At 48.5% G+C, this 20,708-nt stretch overlaps 1 protein-coding gene, 1 long non-coding RNA gene and 1 other non-coding gene across 31 annotated transcripts in view; 1 reads left to right on the top strand and 2 right to left on the bottom strand.

Annotated features, from left to right (window-relative positions):
• LAS1L (LAS1 like ribosome biogenesis factor) overlaps positions 1 to 20,708 on the bottom strand; it is a 28,996-nt gene that overhangs the window by 1,266 nt on the left and 7,022 nt on the right. Inside the window, exons 1-15 of one of the 29 annotated variants that reach the window (XR_014075801.1) lie at positions 17,988 to 18,353; positions 17,116 to 17,241; positions 16,046 to 16,115; positions 15,137 to 15,218; positions 13,988 to 14,281; positions 13,661 to 13,707; positions 12,687 to 12,796; positions 10,909 to 10,994; positions 10,498 to 10,548; positions 9,998 to 10,204; positions 9,490 to 9,637; positions 9,214 to 9,362; positions 8,372 to 8,566; positions 3,825 to 4,318; positions 959 to 1,109 (exon numbers count right to left, since the gene is read on the bottom strand). Coding sequence is in view for 23 of the 29 variants with exons in the window: in XM_081565547.1 (XP_081421673.1) it covers positions 959 to 1,109; positions 3,825 to 4,318; positions 9,490 to 9,637; positions 9,998 to 10,204; positions 10,498 to 10,548; positions 10,909 to 10,994; positions 12,687 to 12,796; positions 13,661 to 13,707; positions 13,988 to 14,281; positions 15,137 to 15,218; positions 16,046 to 16,115; positions 17,116 to 17,241; positions 17,988 to 18,331 (2,210 nt within the window). In the remaining 6 variants the exon portion in view is untranslated. Of the gene's footprint in view, positions 1 to 958; positions 1,110 to 3,824; positions 4,319 to 6,403; positions 6,638 to 7,070; positions 7,096 to 8,135; positions 8,233 to 8,371; positions 8,567 to 9,213; positions 9,363 to 9,489; positions 9,638 to 9,997; positions 10,205 to 10,497; positions 10,549 to 10,908; positions 10,995 to 12,686; positions 12,797 to 13,660; positions 13,708 to 13,987; positions 14,282 to 15,136; positions 15,219 to 16,043; positions 16,116 to 17,115; positions 17,242 to 17,987; positions 18,354 to 20,708 lie in introns of those variants that run through there. The other 28 variants (XR_014075799.1, XR_014075800.1, XR_014075804.1 and 25 more) reach the window with 28 other exon arrangements.
• Positions 7,557 to 7,663, bottom strand: LOC145537350 (U6 spliceosomal RNA). Its single transcript, XR_014076369.1, has one exon. It is a non-coding gene; the product is annotated as a U6 spliceosomal RNA (small nuclear RNA).
• LOC145536365 (uncharacterized) overlaps positions 18,545 to 20,708 on the top strand; it is a 124,725-nt gene continuing 122,561 nt past the window's right edge. The window contains exon 1 of the long non-coding RNA XR_014075805.1: positions 18,545 to 18,758. This is a non-coding gene — a long non-coding RNA (uncharacterized LOC145536365). The remainder of the gene's footprint in view (positions 18,759 to 20,708) is intronic.

Raw genomic sequence — 20,708 nt, 5'->3', positions numbered from 1 at the left:
GCAAGACATATGGGACCCACTCCCAACTACAGACCACCTGGCTTCCCCAGCTGCTTCCTCTCCTCTCCAAGAGGCCTGCTGCCCCGGCCTACAACAGAGTCCACGACACTGCCTTGGGCCTGGCATGCTGCTGGGGTCCCTGGGTTCCATAGCCCTCTCTCTGAATGTCTAGAGGAAGAGGGGCTCATCTCCTATGAAGTGGGCAGGTGGCACAGGGACAGATTGTTTCAGGGGCCCACAGAGGTCTCCGTCTGGTACTCACAGGATTGTCCTGGTCACAACAGCCCCACATTCCAGAATGTATAAGCCCTCTGGATGGGCTCCTTTGTGTTACCAGCAGAACCCCTCAGCAAGGGATGCTTGGTTCCTGGCTCCCTGATGACCCAAGGGCTCCTACACTTGTGATCCAGAGGTGAGTTTCGAAGGACAGCATGGAGCCCTGCATAGGCCTTGCTACCAAGATGCCTGGACAGTGCAGGGAGGCCTACTGATTACTCTGTGCACCTTTGCTCAAATCCCTACCCTTTTCTGGGCCTCAGTTTTCGCCTCAGGAACATGAAGAGTTGAATTAGAGCGCCCGGGTGTTCTTGACTTTTTAGGAGTAGTGGATCCCTTTAGAGAATCTGTTGAAAGCTATGGACCCTTCCCAAAATACAGACACACACATACATACAAACATACACACACACGCACATATGCACACACAAACCAGACACTTCTGAGAAGGATGCCAAGCCAGTTTTGTGTGGGGCTGCCTCACTGGCCCTACACATTAGGGGCTGGGAGTCTCGGCAAGGGCCCAGCCAGGGGCTGGAGCTTATATTTCATTCATTTAGATCCTGACTGGGGACAGTTACCTCCCCCATCCACCCCATTCTATGTTCTTCCCTCCCTCCCTTCCTCCCTCCTGCAGGAGGCAAAGAAAGGGGTGAGAAATCCTGCTGCCATGGGCACTCACCCAGTCTTGCATGCCGGGGGTTCCAGCCGCTGCTCTAACACAGGCTGGTCCAAAAGATACATGGTGTCATAATTCTCCAGCATAAGCTCTGCTGGGTCCTCGGTCTGACCTGGCATTCGACCTAAGGGGAAAGTGTCCCATCGCACATCTTCTGTGGAGCAAAAGGAGGAGGCAAGAGAAGACTGATGAGCTAGTTCTCTGATGGGTGCACAAGCCCACCTATTCTGTCCATCTACCCACTTTACTTCCCCACTTAGCACAGGTTCTGTGTGTAACTCCAACCCCACTCCTCTATGCATCATTTCTCATGAGCTTTTCTCCACCCTAGCACTCCCTATCTCTTCCATAGTACCCCATACACTCTTCATGGCTGTTCTGTGCATTCACAAGCAGCACCCTCACCACAGCCCACCCCCTGCATACCACGTACACAACTATAGACATTTTTGTTCCTCTCTGCTCTTCTTCTTCCATTTCCTCAAACATGTCCCTACACAAACAGAATTCCTACAGCATCTCCTCCTCAAAACCAGATATCTCTGTATATCTGAATAACCTAGATATCCTACATACATATGTCCCCCCAATATGTCTGAGAGCCACACCATTTCTTAGTGGCCTTGCCTTGAGAGATACATATAAGATACATATACAGGCCCACATACTACCTCAAGGTGAATATTCTCTCAGATGTATCATGCTCTCCCTCCCCACTGCAAGGTCCTATTGCCCCCAGATGCATACACAAAGAGCATCCCTTCTCTAAGGAAGGGCTGTTTCACTGCATATCCCATGCCCTACAGATGCCTAAATATAATACATAAGCACACAGACCTAACCCTCCACTCAATGTTTCCAGTTTTACTCTCTGCCTCTCATACACAAACCAGTAATCTTAATGTCCCTGCATCCCCACATACGTATATACACATACAGGGGAAGCAACAGCAAGGGGGAGAGGGAAAGATTTCAATGCCCTAGCCTTTCTCCGTTCACAACACCACCACCACCCCGTGGCCCAGCCCCCCATACTCCACTTAGGAATGGATGATGTTAGGCACTCCCCACCTATTATGTCCTATCATTTAAGTACGTTTCACACAGTATTATGTTAAATCCCACCCCCCCCAAATCCCTTCCCCATCCTTACACTAGTGCATTCAATGTTTGCAAGCAAAGCCTTCACTGGTGAGCTCCAACTCAGATCTCAGATCCAGGTTTCTGGCCTCTTGCATCTCCCTGGTACCCAAAGAATTCTCCCCTGGCATTCTGGAAAGTATCAACCCAGGACTACAAACTTTTATGTTACTCAAAGTACTCCCTCAGGAAAGGATGTACCTCTGCCTGCCCATCCCCTAACCCCTGGTTCTCTTACAAGAAGGAATTTGTGACTGCATTGCCCTATGCATACAAAGATACCTCTGTACACAGGGACCACTCCCTCCATGTCTGTCACTGACCTGGCCATCCTCCCTCCCTCCCCATCACTAATGCTCCCAATTCTGTCTACATCATTGCCCCCGCTCCTCTAGCCCTATACCCTTGTACATGTCCCCTCAGTGATAGCACAGACCACACAGGCCATCTATGGATGGCTGTCTCACTGCCTGTTCTCAGGCCTTTCCATATCACTCCCCCTATATTGCTTCCATTTCTCTCCCACATACATATGCCTCCTGGTCCCCATGGGTCTTGGTAACCCTGTCTCCTTTTCCAAAAACATATATGACCATGTGTGCACAGATGCACCTACAGCCCACTTCACACCTTCTCTTTTTACAAACCTTACTCTCTCTCTCTCTCTCACACACACATTCTCCTCAGTCACTGCCCCTCCCTTTAGATATTTTCAAGCACAGTCCTCCCTATCCTAAAACAGTTCTCTGTCACTGTGCCTTGGTGTGTCCAGCACATGTAGGTACACACCCATGCGCATACACGCAAACATAAACATGTTCCCCGGTCCCTAGCACTCAGGGCCCCAGCCCTTCCATCCATGTAAAAGCAAAGACTTCATCTTTACCCTAAGCTTCTTCACTGCATACCCTCTCTCCCTCTATAATCTACCATGTCTACCCCATACCACACCCAGTCGCAGCTGTTTTCCTTCCCTCCCTCCCCCAGGCTCCATCACACAGGCTGTGCCCAACATTTACCCCTGCCTCAGGTGTGTACACATACACACATGCCTATGTGCACACCTCAGACTTTTCATTCCTTTGGCATCCCCCTGCCTTAAGGTCCCTGCTCCCCAGCCCAAACGAGGACATTCACTACCCTCAGGAGCAGATTCATGTTCCCCCCACCTATCATCCAAGTCCCCTGCTCCCTACTGGCTTTGTCTCACTAACGTGTACGCTCACCAAAGAACTGTCCCGTTCCTTATTCTCCCCCTTCTGATCTCATTTCCACTTCCTCTAACTGAATACCTCTGGGTTCCTTCTTTCTCAATACATAGAGCAAAATCCTGTCCACTCAGCCTCCACATGTCCATATACATTCACTTATACACAGACACCACTATACTTTGGCTCCCTGCACCTAATCACTGCATGCAAAATCATACATTTATCCACCCCCAACTTGTCACTTTCTGTGTTTTGCTGCCCAGTGCCTACATCCACACCAACTCCTCTGAATGCGCTCTCTGCATGGGGCAGCTGGCAGCATGACAGTGCTAAGGTCCCTGATGCTCACATGTTCCATCCTAAGGGGGAGGAAAATCAGCTGTCATCCACATACCAGGCTGCCTCATGCTGGCTACTTCCTGTAACTTTCCATCCTTTCTTGAGGGTGAAGGGAAGCTTCAAGAGCTAGCCAGAGAGGGAAGATAGATGTGGGGAGAAGTGGTTAACAGGCTTCTTACCTGAGCTAAGTTGCCATGCAGAGTCCTGCAAAGCTCCTGTTTTCTGGACATTCTCGGCAGTGGGGGACTCTTCCTCCATAGAGAAAGGTCCCACCTCCATCCTGTCTTCCTCCGCATCTTCATCATTGTTGTCATTGTCACCATTATCTTCCGCCTCTTCTTCCCACTTCTGGTGATCATTTTCCTCTTCCTCTTCTTCACCCTCTTCTACCTGGTCTTCCACGGCTTCTTTGTTCTCCTTCTCATCTTCCTTGACATCATTCAGGCTACCCTGCTCCTCCTGTTGCTGGGCTTCTCCTTCAGGCCCAGAGCTTGAGCCTGCTGGTTTGAGGATCAAATACAGGTTCTCCACTGTGTACGGAGACTTCCCAATGGGGGAAGCCTCTGAACTCTCCTGCACCAGGTTTTCTCCGCTCTGGGTATAGATGGAACAGATGCGTAGCAGCTTCTCCTGCTCCTCGTCTGGCAGGAACTGCCCCATGGCTTTGAAGATGCTAAGCAAAGGGAGGAATGGAGTAAGACAGATTCAAAATCTCAAGTCACTTCATACCAAAATTCCAGTTTGAATTTGGTCTCTGAGCTTCCAGACCTCCCCTGAAAGGCAGTTCAGAAGAGCAGACAGAACACAGGACCATGGACCCTGAACAAGCTCTATAATTCATCTTTGTGGTTCACTTCCATTCTCAGTAAAATGAGGACAATAATGGTACCTAACTTAAAGGGTTGTTGAAAGAAGTAAATAGGATAGCTCACATAGAGTGCCTGGCACATTGTGAGCAAGCAATAAATGATAGCTATTAATCATACTGAAATGCTATATAAATATACAAATTAGCCAACATGCCTACAGGGCTGGACATAAAAATGGCAGATCCCTTTCTTTAGCTAGGCAATCTATCCTGAGCTCCAAAGATATACTGGAAGTATGCTGTGCTCCTTCCTCATGGAAAACACAGTGTGATCCCTTTCTGGGAACAACTACAGCCCAGCCTGGAATGGAGAAAAAGCAGCAGCTGACAAGACAAAGCAGGGTGTGGGAGGGAGGCCAGATGAGCACTGCAGACTTGGGCACTACAAGAGCTGGGGGGAGGCAGAGAGCACAAGGTGGGCAGGAGAGATCAAGGGAGGGCTTTGTGCAGAGACAAGAGCAAGCGCACAGGGCTGTGTGTGTACAGTGAGACTAGCCTGGCTCAAGGAGTAGAGCTTTGCTGAGGAGCTGTGGGAGCAAGAGAAGCCTGCAAAGGTTAGGGTGTATATATGTTGGGTGGAGGGGGTCATCAGATGTTTCTGAGAACAGGTAAAGGCTGCCTTTCTGAAGATTGCCAGGGTGACCATGTGGATAATGGCCTGGGTGGGGCAGCCTGAAGTCAGGGAGACCAGGGAGTCAGTGAGGGCTGACACATGGCACTGGCAGTGGAGACGGGGAGAGAGAGAAGCTGTGAAGAACAGACAGACAGATAGCAGGACTTGGTGACCAGATGGTAGGGGGCAGGCAGAGGAAAGTTAAAGATGATGACATCGTGCACACAAAGGATAGTGCTAACAGCAAAACCACTAACAGATACAGAGCCACTGAGGAGAGCTCCTGGGGAGGAAGAGGGTGAGTATCCCTTGCAGAGCCTCACAGAGAACCAGGCACCTAGCAGATGCCTGATCAGTGCTGGAGGCACGGGAAGGATGCACAGATGCATAGTTTCCTTCTAAATGTATCAAGTTTGAATTGTAGGTTGTTCATGAAAGGAAGGGCCATGTGCTCAGGGGGCTGTTTTCTCTCTGGGGCCCATAGGCAGACCAGCCACATAAGTGTGGTTGCTGGTCACTGGCTGCGGGAGACAGGGCTGGGAGCTAGTGATTCCACTGGGAGACCCTCTCTGCAGGGCTAATTTCATATTCTAAGATGGCACTGGCTCAAATTGAATTGATACTGGCTGGCTGGGGGGGGAAAGCTCTCAAAAAATCTTCCAGCCTTACTAAGAAGCAGAGCCAGAGAGAAATTTTCTTCCCTCTCATTGTGGTCCATTAGTACGATTAATAATAAATATTCTTAGGCATTTGATCTTGGCAAGACACCATATAACTACTGTTTATTATTACCCCTTAAGCTGTCTAGTCTGACCACTGAGGTATAGGGGTGATAAGAATCTTAAAATCCATCTCCTTCCTTAGGTTTGCCTGGTCACATCTAGGGACTGAGAAGGTCACAGATCACAATGGTGGAAGTAAGGTGAACTCTGGACTCATAAGCCCTGGGCCCAAATCCCTGTCCCACCATCAACAAATTGTATGACTTTTAGATAAGTCACTTCACTCTATTCAGAGCCTCAGTGTCTTTCTTATCTATTAAATTCAGTGTCTATAATATCTCTGACTCCAAAAGATTGCTGTGTCAAATGAAAAAGCTTCTACAAACACAACATACTTGTCTGACACAAGTATGCCAATGGTATATTTTATTTTTCCTCTGGAGAAAACAAAAGTCATGTTCTATATGTGCAATCTAATGGAACACTGTAGAAAGAACACAGGAGGAAGAACAGTGTATCTGGATTCTGGTCCCAGCTCTGACCTGAAGGCTTACTACTGACTTGCAGCATAATACCTGAGGAAATCCCATTTCCCAACCTGTGTAATGGTGTGATTAGGACTCGACTCACTGATTATCTAGGAAAGGCAGGATCTGTGTACAAGAAATCATACACAAGTGAGCCGCTATTACTGCTGGCATGTATTGCATCCCTCTGGTATGCTTGGATTGGGAGAAGATCTCCGTGGTCCAGACTTTTCCAAGACCAGCAGCTTCCACTCTGCAGGCACTTAGGACTGGATAGTACTTTAAAGGCTACCTATCCAAACCTCTCCATGCTGCTCTTTTCATTCCCTCCCCCATTACATACACATGCCATATTCCTTCATAACTTTATTTCCTTTATTTTTTCTCTTGCTGGAATTGCTCAAATTCCTCTAGGACCTTCTGGTTCTCCTCCCAGTTTCCCACCCATTTGTATCATTTTCAGTCTATAGCAGACAAATCTGGAGATTTAGCTGTTTGGTTCAGTCCCATCTCCTGGAGGTCTTGCACTCGATAACTTTGTCAACAAGGCTACTTTTTTCTCTTTTAAGTTACTTATAAGATACATCTGTGACCCAAATGTCATTAGGATTCAAGAAAGACTTTCTGACTCCATGGGGAGAGGATAAGGAGGGCTAAAACGGTCTAAGCATCCAGACTCTCACTTCATTTATTCTTCAACTCCCACCAAAGAGAGCACTGCTGGCAATGACAGCAGAGTATAATTTAGTTCAACAATATTTGCTGAGGTTTGTTTGGAGCCTGGACTTGCAAGTGTGCTGGGGCACAGATGGCTAATACAGAGCCCTTTCCCTTGAAAAGCTTAGTCTGATAGAGGGAAGGAGACACCAGGGGAAATAGACATGACAAGAGAAAATCTCAGATTTGAGACGCACTTGAGAGAATCAAAATGACAGGGTAGATACTGCTGCCACCAAGTGAGACAGGGAGCAGAGGAGGAATATCACTTTGAGGCTGGAATGGGGAGTAAGACAACTAATGCTCTTTCAGTCACAGTAAGGTGCCTAGAGGCCATCCAAGGGGAAATATCTGGCACGTAGTCAAATACAGGAGGTTGAATTTCTGGGGAAAGGCCTGAGTTAGATAAAGAGATTTGGGCCTTGGTACTTTACAGGAACTAGTTGTTTTGTTTTTTGTTTTTTTTTAATATGGAATGCATCACAAATTTGCATGTCATCCTTGCACAGGGGCCATGCTAATCTTCTCTGTATCGTTCCAATTTTAGTATGTGTGCTGCCGAAGCGAGCACAGGAACTAGTTTAAAAAAAAAAAAAGCACAGGCATTTCAAGGAAGGAGTAGCAAACAGTATCAATGCAGCAGACAGGCAATGGACAAGGGCCCACTGGATTTGGTAATTAGGTCAAAGCAGCTCTAGGGGTGAATGCCAGATTGCAGCAGGTTGAGGAGTAAGAAAGTAGTGAGGAAATTGAGACTGCTGAATGTAGACTACTTTTCTGGGATGTTTTGACAGGAGAAAAAGGAGTGATAAGTTGCTGATAACCCAATAGAGGGATGCAGGGTCAAAGGAGATTTGGCTTGTGTTGCTGTGATTGTTGTTTTAAGATAAGAAAAATTCAGAAACTGTTCACAGGTTGAAAAGCAAGAGCCAGTAGAGCAAGGGAGAGGCTGGGGTGAGGTCCCAGTGGTGCTGGCAGAGGTAGCTCCAAATAACAGGTGGAGGAGTAGGCTTTGAGGTTGGGTAAGGCCACCTCATCTTGAGACTGGCGACAATGCTGAGCGTAGCCGCAGATCAGCTCACGAGGTTTGGACCTCAGGTAGAGGGGGCCCTGCCAGGGGCCTCCATGTGCTCGAGGAAGCTAGGGTGAAATGGGGGAGGGGTTTGAGGTGACTGATAAGGGTTTAGAACAGCCAGGGAACAGGAGAGAAAGTGGGCAGAAAACAAGTAAAAGCTCAGACAAGCCAAACTGAGACCTGGCCTGAGATAAAAAATCATACCTCTGCAGTGGCAGCAATCCGCAGGGCTATGTGGTTTTCTCCAGCAGAGCTCAGCTACCTGGGCTGAGGAGTGGGAGAAGCAGACTGGGAAGGATCAATTCCAGCTTGGCGGTTTGTTAAGTCAGATATGCCAAAGGATGGGCAGAGTGGAGGGTGCTGATGCTGGGTGACTGAAGTGATCAACCAAAGACAGGACTGAGGAGAAGCAAGATTGAGGCAGGTAAGAAATGGAGGGATGGAGGTCTGGATGCAGGCAAAGAACAGATGCTGTGGGATGCAAGGGTGAGAACTGGTAGGACAAGAGGTGGTGGTCACAAAGTGGGATGCTGGGATGTAAGCTTCCAGAGGTGGAACAGCTTTGAGTGATGGAAATGAGTTGCTGAGTGTAGTGGAGGATGAAGGTCACTGAAGTTGAGCAACTGCAGTGCCAGATGGATCACTCAAATGAAACAAATACTGCTCCAGAAAGCAGGAAGAGAATTGGGTCCTAAAGCCTTCCATGAGTATGAGGGGAGTGGCGAGGGGTCAGGAAATGACAGAAAAAAGGACAACCACAGGTATCTACAGAACCAGTGCAATATTCATTTTGACCATAGCGCTCAGAGTAGACTGGGCAAAGGGGAGTCAAGGATTATCACAGTAAGTTGGAGCAGAAGCAGAGAGATCTTTGAATGTCAGGCTAAGAAGCCTAGTCTTCATCAGGAAAGCAATAAGGAGCCACTGAAGGTTGTTAAGCACCTATGAGAGGTACATTTCGGGAAGATAATAGAGACAGCACTGGGCACAGAGTCAGAGAAATGGGTTCAATAATCAACAGCAGCTACCATTTATTGTGCACTTACTCTGTACAGGCCACTGTGCTAAGCACTGTAGGAGGGTATCTTGTCCATTTTCATACTGGACTCAGTTCAGGCACTTCTTAATCTCTGTGATCTTAGGCAGGAATATATCCTACCCCTTCCCTCTCTGGTACTCGGAATAATTCTCTCATCTAGAGGAGAGATCTTTGCAAGGAGGGGGGTCTTTGCAAGGGCTCAACCAACTCTGCCATTCTAGGCCTGTGGCCCTGAGGCCTGCAGGGTCTCACCCTCTTACCGGATGGTATTCAAAAGACTTACAGCTGAAGGAGTTGGGGGCTGGCCCAGCAAGGTGAGCCCAAGCAGGACTCAACCACCTGGGGCCAGTCAAGGGAGGCAGAGCAGTTGAACAGCCTCCAGTTCTTTCTCGCTTCCCACTGGCTGGCAGAAAACCGGCGGGCATTCCGTCCTGAGAAAGAAGACAGGGCCTGAGAAGAAGGAAAGAGAAAGCCCCCACCCAATCTTGCATCTAAAAAGTTTAGCTGTCCCTTCCTGTCACCCCAGACTTCAACTCCTCATTCTAAACCTCCCCATTGCTCAAAGCATTCAGAACCCTTTGCCCCAGCCCAGTTTACTTGGCTCTGAGAAGAAAAAGGTGAAGGGAGATTTGTCCACTGCTGCTGCAGGGCCCTTTGGGGATGACCTTAAAAGTTTAGCCTCTAACACGGGATGCATCTGCCCGGTGCTACTCAGTTGAGAGATGAGGACAGTAGCAGATGCTCTTGCCTGGGCTGCATTAAGCCCTGGGGATAGGACTAGTCTTCCTCACCAGTCTTGGTGTTAGCCACAATCAGTTCAGTGGTCCATCTGAGGATGTAGGTGGGCCGGATCCCAGTGTTCCCCAAGGCTGGCAGCTCAGAGAGCATCCTCTCCAACAGGGCCTGCGTGAAGGTCTGGGAGTGCAGGCCCCTGAGCAGGGGCTGCCAGAATTGAGAGAACGGCTTTGGCACCAGGACGTCATCCAAGTTCACGTTTTCTGGTTTGTGAGAAACATCCATTGGCAGGAAAAGGGGAGGCAGGGAGGGAGAGGGAAGAAGAGGAGGAGAAAAGAGGGAGAGAGAGAAGGAAGGGAAGAAATCCAGCAGAGAAAGGGCAAAGAAAAGGGGGCCCCAACAACAATAACAGAGTTGCCACCGCAGAACAAAAAGAAACATGAGAGCAGAACAGCAGGGAGAGAAACCAGTTAGTATCTGGAAAACAACAACTGACTCAAAACAGTACAAAACAAAGAGAGCTCTGGTTCTAGCTTCATCTTTGTCAATAACTCACTGTGTGACTTTGGATCAGTACCTTCCCCTCTCTGGACCTCAGTCTGCCCATCTGTAACATGAGGATGTTGCACTACATGACCTTACAAGGCCCTTCCAGTTCTGTTGTTCTAGCTCTCTAGCAAGTGGCTAAATCACAATTAATATAGCAAAATAATGGCATTAAGACCCCCACCCCAATCCCAATCCACCCCACCTCACCCCACCCAATTCCAAGCCACCTAAGAATAGCCCAAACCAACAACTACTTTTCAGTGGGGCTACATTCTGCTCCGCCAGGAGGGGCTTCCAGTAGCTATGGAATGGCAGGAAACAGCCCTTACCCCCCGTCCAGGGCCACTCAGCCCACCCCTGGTGTTCTTGTCCAGGATACACTGTACCCTAAGGCTGTAGTGAGTCTCCAGGACCCTACCTTCATACTCTATCTGCAAAGCTGCCAACTGTTCAAACGTCGGGATGAGAAAGCCGTCATCCAGAAAAGCATCTAGCACAGCCTCCCTGGAGCAAGAGGACACTAAATTAAGTAAACTGAAGCAGTCAGAAGACCCCCTTCTACTCCCCTACCCACTCCCAAGGCTGCCAATGCCTCTGACTCAAAGGCCAAACCAGCATGGGGAAAAAGGAAGGCAGCTGACAATAGGCTTTCAGGCCCCTGCCTCCTGGGTCAAGGGCTGAGTCAAAAACTGGGATCAGTGGGTTTTGAACAACCATCTACCAAGCACATACTAATCTAAGGCCCATAATAAGGGCAGCAGTAGCTGAACAAGCCCAAAAGCACAGATGAAGGAAAGTCCCAGGCCCACAAAGGAGTTAAATGCCTGCGGTAATAGGGTCAAGGTCCTGCTCAGTCTTTCTCTTGACAGTTGTCCAGTCTCCTATCCCTCCCTTTCTCCCTGGTTGCCTTCATTCAAAGCTTAGAAGCAGAAACTTTGGGGACTCAATTGCTGGACCAAATATTATTCTCATTCCTATGGACTGCAAGAACCCAGAACTAAGATACAGAGGTTGAAGCCTAAGCAATAGGGGTAATCTCTCATCCCCATCTAGCTCAAACCAAAATCAGCATCAGCTGTCTCCTTCGAAGCTAGAAGTTCCCTAAGGGAGTCTCTCCTAGCTGACTGGGCCGAAGGGGAACAAGAGCTCTCAAGATGTCTCAATGTCTGGAGGGCTGTCATGCTCAGGCTCAAGGAGGAAACAGTTGTCCTTCTATCCATCTCCCGTCTCCTCAGGTCAATATCCAGGAATAGCACTTAAAACAGTCAACCAGTTGCCTGCTCAGCATGATTATGCAGACACTACTGTATAGCATAATGATAGTTTTCCCAGCTACTGAGGTAGTCAGCACTCACCTCTTTCCTGATGGGTACAGCTAAGAAGCCTAGGCTGGGCAGACACTGATAAAAACACCGTCTGAACTATTAGTGTCCTAGGAATAAAGACATCAGCAACAATCCTATCTGCACTATAGGTAGTGCCTGCTACCCAGGCCCACTCTGTCACCTACACCACCTTCCTATACTGTCAGCTTCATCCTAGATTCTTTCCAACCTCTTCCCAAAGCCCTTTCCAGCTGAATTTAGGTAGCAAGCCCCAAAGAGCCAGGGAGGCAAGGAATGGACAGACACTGTCTGCTCTGGTTGAACTGAGTACTACTTTGGGGGGAAAATAAGGCTCATGGCCATAATGGGTGGGTCAGTGGAAACTTAGTCTTTCAAGGATCCAGGCCTTGGGAAGGCCCCTCCACTATCCTCTCAACCACAACTATCCAGGGGATGCTGATACCCTCTCATAGCAGTTTAAGAGACCAGCAGTGCCTACCATATATCTTTTACCTCAAACTCAGATAAGAGATAGGCAGTGAAAAAGCAAAAGATTCAGGGCTCTTCCTAGTTGCCAAGAGTTTCATGTACCACTGGACACAGAGAAACAAAACTGGCCAGGGGACGCATGACAGTCAACATTACTGCCTCTAGCTATTTCAGTGACTCAGAGTAGGCAAACCACACCTGGTAGCTTGCAGGGCTTAAGAAAGTGGATCATGTGAAATACCGGGTCACCGGTGGGGGATCAGGATTATCCCTGGAATTTCCTACAGCAGAGGCTGGCAAGCTGGGATATGACAACCAATTTCAGGGAGCTGCTACGCTCTACCCTAGAAGAGTAGCAGCCCCTGATTACCTAGTTACACACCTGTTCTCGAATGTAATGCCCTTGAGCTCTGCCAGGATGCATTCTACAGGTGGGGACAGGTTATTCCACGCTTTAATGGCCGGAGGTAAATGCCTATATTTCTCCAGCACCTGCCAGCAAAGAGGGTCCCATCAGAAGGCTAGTTCAGCCAGGTAACCCTCCCCCATCCCTCCAGGATTCCTTCTCATAGGACCTCTTAGCACTTCCTTTCAGGGGATGTGGCAGGGTATGCAGGGGTGAGCTGACAATGTCCCTACTGGCTCTGCAACTAAAAATATCCTGACCCTCAAGTTCCAGATTTTCTCTTCTTCCTCTTCCTCCCTCCCCAACCCCCAAATTCCCTGCAGCTCCCAATAACCAGATAATCCAATACATAGATATCCAATAGGGGTATTTGGTTGGAGTTTGGCAGAGACCCTTGGAATAAGGGATGAGAGGAAGCAATGAGTTATGGAAGAAAGTGAATCAGGAGACCCAGGTTCTTGTCCTGGTTTTATCACTAACTGCATATGTGACCTTGGGCCAGTCCCTTCACTCATCCATGGCTTCAATTTCTTCATCTGTGAAAAGGAAGGGTTGAGCTGAATGGTTTGTAAGCTACCTCCCTTCCTGCTAAAATAGCACCCCATAAGCTCACCTGATCTAGGAAGGCTCCTGGACGCCATTTGCTGATCAGCTGCAATACAGTACGTCTGTGCAACCACCTACACCCGGTTGTTCCCTACCACCCAGTGGGGCCAATTATCGACAAACTTCCATCATCTGCTCCTTTCCATTGATGTGGAAGATCAGCCAACTGGACTCTGCTCCTCTTGTCTGGTTCCTACTCCCCCCATCTGCATTTCTAAGAAGTTCCCTCAAGCTTTGCCACTTTTCTTTCAATTTCCTTCTCAGGACTTCTCTCAGGTAGCTGGCAAGAGGGAAGAAACGGCTAGGGCAGGTGAAAACAGGCCAAGTCAAGAGCACATTCTTACCTTAAACTGCTCCTCTTCATAGGATACCAGCAGTTCTCGGGCTCTTTCTGAAAATAGAATAGGGGAACAGATAGAGCAGCCAACCCTGTGCCCTACTCCTGATGGAATTTTGAGCCCCCTCACCTCACTTCCTGAGTTGTAAATTAGGAATTAGAATTCTTGGCCCTCTTGCTTCACAGGGCTCAATGAAGATGGTTTGTGACAGTAATTTTTTTAAGCTAAGCCTCACCACAACCCCAAAGGAAATACCGAACCAGTGAAATAACCAGTCAATCATAAGCCTGAGTCTTCTAAGCTCACGAGCCCCTTTCTGCACCAGACACTTACCATACAACTGTTTATGTCTCAGAGTCTTTTGTAAAAGCGGATCAACCTCTTTGCTGTCTTTGTTGCCTTCGCGGTCTCCATCAGCCTTGACATTCAGCTCTACACCTTTCTCCTCATCCTTAGGCTCTGGATTCTGTTCTGTGATGTCATCAACAACAATTTTCTTATCTTCCTCTTGGTTTTCTTCATCTGTCTCTTCCCTCTCCTCCTCCAACTCCCAGGTCTCTTTCAGGCTGTTCTCCATTTGGCGGCACCAATAGGTGTTCTGGAGCCAATCCAGGACAAAATAACAGCCTAAAGGAGGGGAGGAAGGAAAGCAGTGCCATAGTAACAGTCATAGGCAAGCAGCTCCTCAGCAGGCCCCCAGTCTCATCTTACAAACATTATGGGAAAGCCCCAGGGAAAGAGGCTTGGCTCCAAGAAGACACAAATCTCACATATCCAGAAACAGCCCCTCTTGCTCTGGGTTATCCCCTTGTTGTTTGCTTCCTCCCACTCACCTGCACATTTCCTAGAAAAAAACTAATACCACACTTGAAGATGGGACACCAAAAATGGAATGGGGCTAGCAAGTGGAAGAACAGAGACCCAGCCCCACTAGCTAGTTACATAGCCTTAGCCAATCAGGTCTCTTCCCTTTTCTAGATCTGTTTCCCCAACATGAAGGGGTTAGGCTGAATCAGGGGTTCTTAGTTGGAACGGGATGTGCAAAGAACTCCTGGATTCATGATATTTGATGGCTCACACCTCTCAACCCACTCCCCATTCCCCTCCTCAGGCACAAAATTTAAGGGGATGCCAAAAAACTCAGTAATTGAGACAACAAAACAGGATCAGAAGAGTGCCCTGCCACACTATATTGGAGCCTAAAGCAAAAGGAGAAATCAGTAATATTAATCCTATCTTTATTCAAAATGTTTGGTATTTTAATCATCTTAAGTTTTTCTATATTAAAATGTTATTTATCTTGATTACTGAGCTTTTGACATCCCCTTAAAGTTTGTGTCCAAGGTGAATGCTTCACTTGCCTCACCCTAGTCTCAGCTCTGACCCCAGGTGAAGACCCTCCTCCCTCTCTCTCTCCCCACAGTGCCACCCAGCCCAGGCTTCTGGGCTTAACTGTGATATGTATACTCCCTGGGGACTCACCCCTACGGCAGTCATTTATATGGGGCATTTTCTTGTGGGTTAACTCATGGCGAAGTTCAACAATCCAATCCGGAATGTTCACCTGATTGTGGAGGAGGGTGTGCGCGCAGAAATTAGAAAATATTAAAGCAGAAAGGGCCACAGAGATGAATTAGCCTGGCTTCTCCCCATTTTACAGATAGAGAAATGGAGGTCCTAAGAGGAGGTTCTGGTCTTAGCGGCAAAGCCAAGATTAGAAACCAGGTCTCCTGATTCTCTTTAGGCTCTGTGGAGGTGATCCTGAAAATCAGAAGATACTTGCCTCCCCCAACCACCAACTACCCTCCTCCAATGAAGAAGATTCCTGTGAATGAGCATTAACAATCACCTTCTTCAGCCTCCTTTTGCCCTGCCTGTACCAGTTCCTCTCCCAGGGTACCCTCTACCCTTCTCTTTCTCCCTTCCTTCCTCCTTCCCTCCCAGACTTCCTCCAGGAAGCTTCTCTTGATGGCTGAGAACCTGTCTGCCGTCTGAGTCTCTACACACCTCATACACTCACTCAAAGCAGGAATGTCTTACATTTTCACGCAGCTTGGCTGGATTTGTCTCCTCCCTCAGACTGTCAACAGCCAGAGGGCAGGCACTTTAACTGACACCTCTTTCCTGTCCCCACCCAGTGGGGCACTGGGGTGCCTCAGCTTCACCTGGGCCATTCCCAGCAAGCTGGGCCGGCCAAGCCCACTGAAGACAGCAGCCATGAGCAAGGAAGCAAGTCTGCTTCTTTCAAGCTGAAAGCTGAGGCTCTGGGGTTCTTGCTGGGCTTGGCTGACAGTGGTGGGATAAGCTAGTCTGACTGTACCCACTAAATGCCCCATTTAGTGAGCCCTTCTGAGGAGAGAGAATTGAGCAAGGCCACTTTATCATACACACCTCCTGAGCCAGGAATTTGAGAGGGAGCTTGGCAAACTTTGTCTTCCTCTCCGAGATAAGGTTCACAAACCTGAGTTTGGGGGAGAAATAAGTAGCAGAGCCCAAGTAACTGCTTTATTCAAACCAGTGGGGCTTCAAAACACCTTGCTGAGTTACTGACACCTTGCATTTCCACAACCTTTCCAATGACTGTTCTACCCTGTTCTTATGGTTGGTGTCAGCCAGAGCAGGAATGGTTCCATCCAGTCCAACATTACTGAGAGTCTGCTCTATACTGAAGCCATACAGATGAACAAGACACTGCTCTGGCCTTGAAGAGTTCAGTCTAGGATAAATAATCATGACATAATATAACATATTATGCTAGGACATAATATGTTATAAATGCTAGAACAAATGACTACATCAAACGATATGGGGAGCACAAACAATGGATAAGGTAAGAAGAGCTAAGGAGGACCTTAAGGCAAACAAGGGAAACAGTATGAGCTAAGCAAAAACTTTGACAGATGAAAAACTCAGAGGCAACCTTTTTCTTGATGTACATGAGACAGCTAGACCCACTCTGAGCCACTCTGTAAGTCAGGAACTCCTGGCCCACATCTCGGTTTCCACAACTCAGCAACCTTTCAGTGTTCGTGAAGCGAATAGGATAAAGGTGTAGACAAGGGTAGGATTAGAAAAACCACATTAAATCATGGTCAAGAACATCGAAGCATTCAGAAAGGTTCCTCTAGGTAAAAGAGTAAAAGGGAGAAAATAAATCGAGCTGTAAAGGCTGGAAGAGCCCCAAAGAGACCATTTGGTCTAAATCACCCTCACCCTATATTTCAAAGAGAGGGGAAGAAAAACGGAGGAGAGAAGGCTCTCAGGAAAAAAGAGGAATGTGTGTTAACAGGGTGTTACCAAAAGCTGTCAAGTTAAGCAATCACAGGGTGACCCATACACAAGGACACACAAGGCATTTTGGTTCAGGGAGCACCCAAAGCCAAACTCGGCTTATCGTGCAAGCCCCATGCCCCCCACCCTCAAAACCACCCCCCACACACCCCTACCCATGTAGGTCTTACCTGACCAATGCCATGCCATAGAGCAGTCTAAGTTCATCAGTGCCCAAGCCACCAGTTACATCCATGAGCTTACAGCGTACCAGGTCAGCAGTAGAAGCCACTGCCAGGGGGAGTTCGTTGCCTAACCTAAAGGGCCACAGTCCAGCACCATCATAAAGGTCCTTTACACTGGCCCACCCTCCACCTCAGAATCTAGCTTTCTGTAGGTTATTCCAATTATATACTGGCTAAAGAGTGTGTTAACAGACACAAATCAAGAAGCTGGGAAGATGGGGGTGGGGGTGGGTGGGTAGGTAATGTCCCTGGGATCCAACAGTATACAGGATACCTAACTGCTACACAACCAATCAACAGTTAAGTGTGGACACACCCCTTTCACCCTCAACTCATTCAGCTAGGAAAAAAAAACCTTATTCTTGGAGACACGCGTCCCTTGTCTGCTCCCAACTCAATCTCACCAACTAGACTGAAGCGCCCCATTCAAACATGGATTTTTCAGGCAAGCTCCCACCACCCTTTCTAATTCGAATAGAAATCCACCCTAGAGTGCTACTCCTTAAGTCCTGCCTGGCTCAGCCACAGCAGTTCCTTCAGCACCCACCCCAAGATGAGAGAAAGTAAGGGTTAAAGCTCACAGATTTGACAAAAGGGCTGTTGAGGCACACCCGTTTCTTTCCGCAAATGGGATTAGTGCAAGAGCTTTGCTGCGACTTTCCCCCAGGCACACTGAGACAAGCAATGCCCAAACCACGCGTGGGGGAACCATTAAGCATTTAGGAGAAGACTAGATAGTAAGGCCTTAAGAAATCCTATAGAGGAAGAAGTGAAGTGCCACCAGCACGCAGGCAGGAGGGCTAAGCCAACCGCCTTACCTGCTCCTCCACACCGTGATGCGGTTCAGCGCGTACCGCTGCAATTTATAGTCGTCACTGAACAGATACACCATCACCTGATCCCACTCGGCCCTGCTGAGCCAGGCGACCACGATGCGCTGGGCCCAGAGTGGCGACGACCCTTTCTCTTTGACGCACTTCCCGCACCACGCACTCCACACAAGATCCATTCCCCGGGGACCCAGACCTGGCTCAATCTCTGATTCCGACCGGACATCGGGTTCAACATCGGGCTCAACATCGGGCTCAACGGGCTCAAGATCGAGCTCAGGCCTTGTGCCGCCGCACTGAAGATCAGCCTCCATCTCATGATCGGACTCCATCTCAACGTGCTGCTCTCACTCCAAACCGCCGCCGCACCAGCAGCCAATGGGAGAGCGTGACCCCGACGTAACCCCGCCTCCCAGCGTTAGCGTAGCAAATCGAAACGCGAGATCTAAAGGCTGCCCAAACCACAAGCTGAGGGAAAGGCCTCGCCAACCGGAAGTGTTCTTTCGTCAAAGCAGTCGTTCTAACCGCAAGCGTTCAACCTCAACGTTCCGCTAATTTCCTGGTTGCTAACAGGCTTCGGTCCCCTACCCGGCGGGACGTGTCTGGACGGCAGGAGGAATTTTAGTTTGAGCTCCTTGGCGGGCGGCGGCGGGACATGTCTGGACGGCGGGAGGAATTTTAATTTGAGCTCCTTGGCGGGCGGCGGCGGGACCCACTCCAGTACTCTCGCCTGGAAAATCCCATGGATGGAGGAGCCCGGTAGGCTGCAGTCCATGGGGTCTCGCAGAATCAGACACGACTGAGCGACTTCACTTTCACTTTTCACTTTCATGCATTGGAGAAGGAAATGGCAACCCACTCCAGTGTTCTTGCCTGGGGAATCCCAGGGACAGCGGAGCCTCGTGGGCTGCCGTCTATGGGGTTGCACAGAGTCGGACACGACTGAAGTGACTTAGCAGTATTAGCAACAGGCTTCTGTCCCATGCCCGGCGGGACGTGTCTGGACGGCAGGAGGAATTTTAGTTTGAGCTCCTTGGCGGGCGGCGGCGGGACGTGTCTGGACGGCGGGAGGAATTTTAATTTGAGCTCCTTGGCGGGCGGCGGCGGGACGTGTCTGGACGGCGGGAGGAATTTTAATTTGAGCTCCTTGGCGGGCGGCGGCGGGACGTGTCTGGACGGCGAGAGGAATTTTAGTTTGAACTCCTTGGCGGGCGGCGGCGGGATTATGGTCGTTCAGGGTACTGGAAATGCGCTTCTGTTTTTATTGCCACGAATCAGCACCTGACCCAGTAAAACACTGTGGACAGTAAAGCAAGACTGCACAGCAAATATCATCTAGTATCTAAATATCTAAAATTGGGTTAAAAAAGTCTGCTGGGTTTTCACATCCGTACACTGAGGAGTTTAGATTGGGTAATTTCTAGGTTCTTTTCTTTAGCTGAAAATTGTAGGATTTTATTCTGCCAGCATTCCACTGCTATGTTGGTTACCACATCCACAAAGGTATACTTAGTTTTTCTGCACAGTTCCTTGGGATTCCAGCGTTCTGGAGGGGAAAGCAATATTATGAAGCCCTTCTACTTTTGTTGTTGTTGTTGTTGTTCAGTCACTGAGTCCAACTCTGTAACCCCATTGACTGTGGCATACCAGTCTTCTCTGTTCTCCACTATCTCCCAGAGTTTGCTGAAATTCATGTCCATTGAGTCCGGTTATGCAGTCTATCGAACTATCTCATGCTATGCTGCCCTCTTCTCCTTTGGCCTTCTAACTTGCCAGCATCAGGGTGGTTTCCAATGGACTGGCTCTTCCCATTAGGTGGCCAAAGTATTGGAGCTTCAGCAACAGTCCTTCCAATGAATATTCAGGGTTGAATTTTACAGGCTGGTTAAAATGTGTTCAAGACTCTGTTCTAATCTTTTTTCACAGAATGTATTTCCCAATCTAACACTTGAGTGAGAACTGTTGCTAACACACCAGCAGCATTGCTGGGAGTAATTCTTTTTCATTTTATAGCAATAAATTCCAATCCATTTTCTACGTGCTGCTTTCTCCAGCCAGCTTCTCTTAAGATCTAGTCTGCCCATAGTTCTTGAATGATAGTTACTCTGTTCTGAGCAGCCCAAGCGTCTTCCAGAAACCAGATACCCTTGACATGTTCAGGATCTTAGCTGTGTGCAGACAAAGATGGGTAGATGGCTTCTATGACCCCTTAAGATCCAATCCAGTGAGAAGAGCTGCCAGGTCTTCAGAACTCATTCATGAACATTTTGGTGGTTTAGAGGTTATTTTTGGGTAGTACTTTTCGGGTAGGGCTTCTCTGGTGGCTCAGCAAATAACGAGTCTGCCTACAATGTGGGAGACCTGGGTTCGATCCCTGGTTTAGGAAGATCCCCTGGAGAAGGGAAAGGCTACCGACTCTAGTATTCTGGCCTGGAGAATTCTATTTACTGTATAGTTCATGGGGTACTCTATAGTACTTTTCAGGTAAAGGGCCCTATCCTTCCCTATTCCTTCTCCATGAACCCGAAGAACAATGTGTTCCAAGAAAACTTGACCAAAGCATTTAAGAAGAGTACCATGTCTAGTATATGGAAAATGTGGCCTGAGATCTATTGAGAATTAGAAATTACTGGATCAAGTCTGTTAAGTAGTGATAGCTTTGAGGAGGCACCGTACTAGTTTCCTGTGATGGCTATAACAATCTTCCAC

The sequence above is a fragment of the Giraffa tippelskirchi genome, chromosome X (assembly GCF_054371585.1).
Source record: "Giraffa tippelskirchi isolate mGirTip1 chromosome X, T2T-mGirTip1v1.2.pri, whole genome shotgun sequence".
In the NCBI taxonomy this organism is placed as follows: domain Eukaryota; kingdom Metazoa; phylum Chordata; class Mammalia; order Artiodactyla; family Giraffidae; genus Giraffa; species Giraffa tippelskirchi.
The sequence above is the reverse complement of the archived record's forward strand: the minus strand, read 5'-3'. Positions and strand labels throughout refer to the sequence as shown.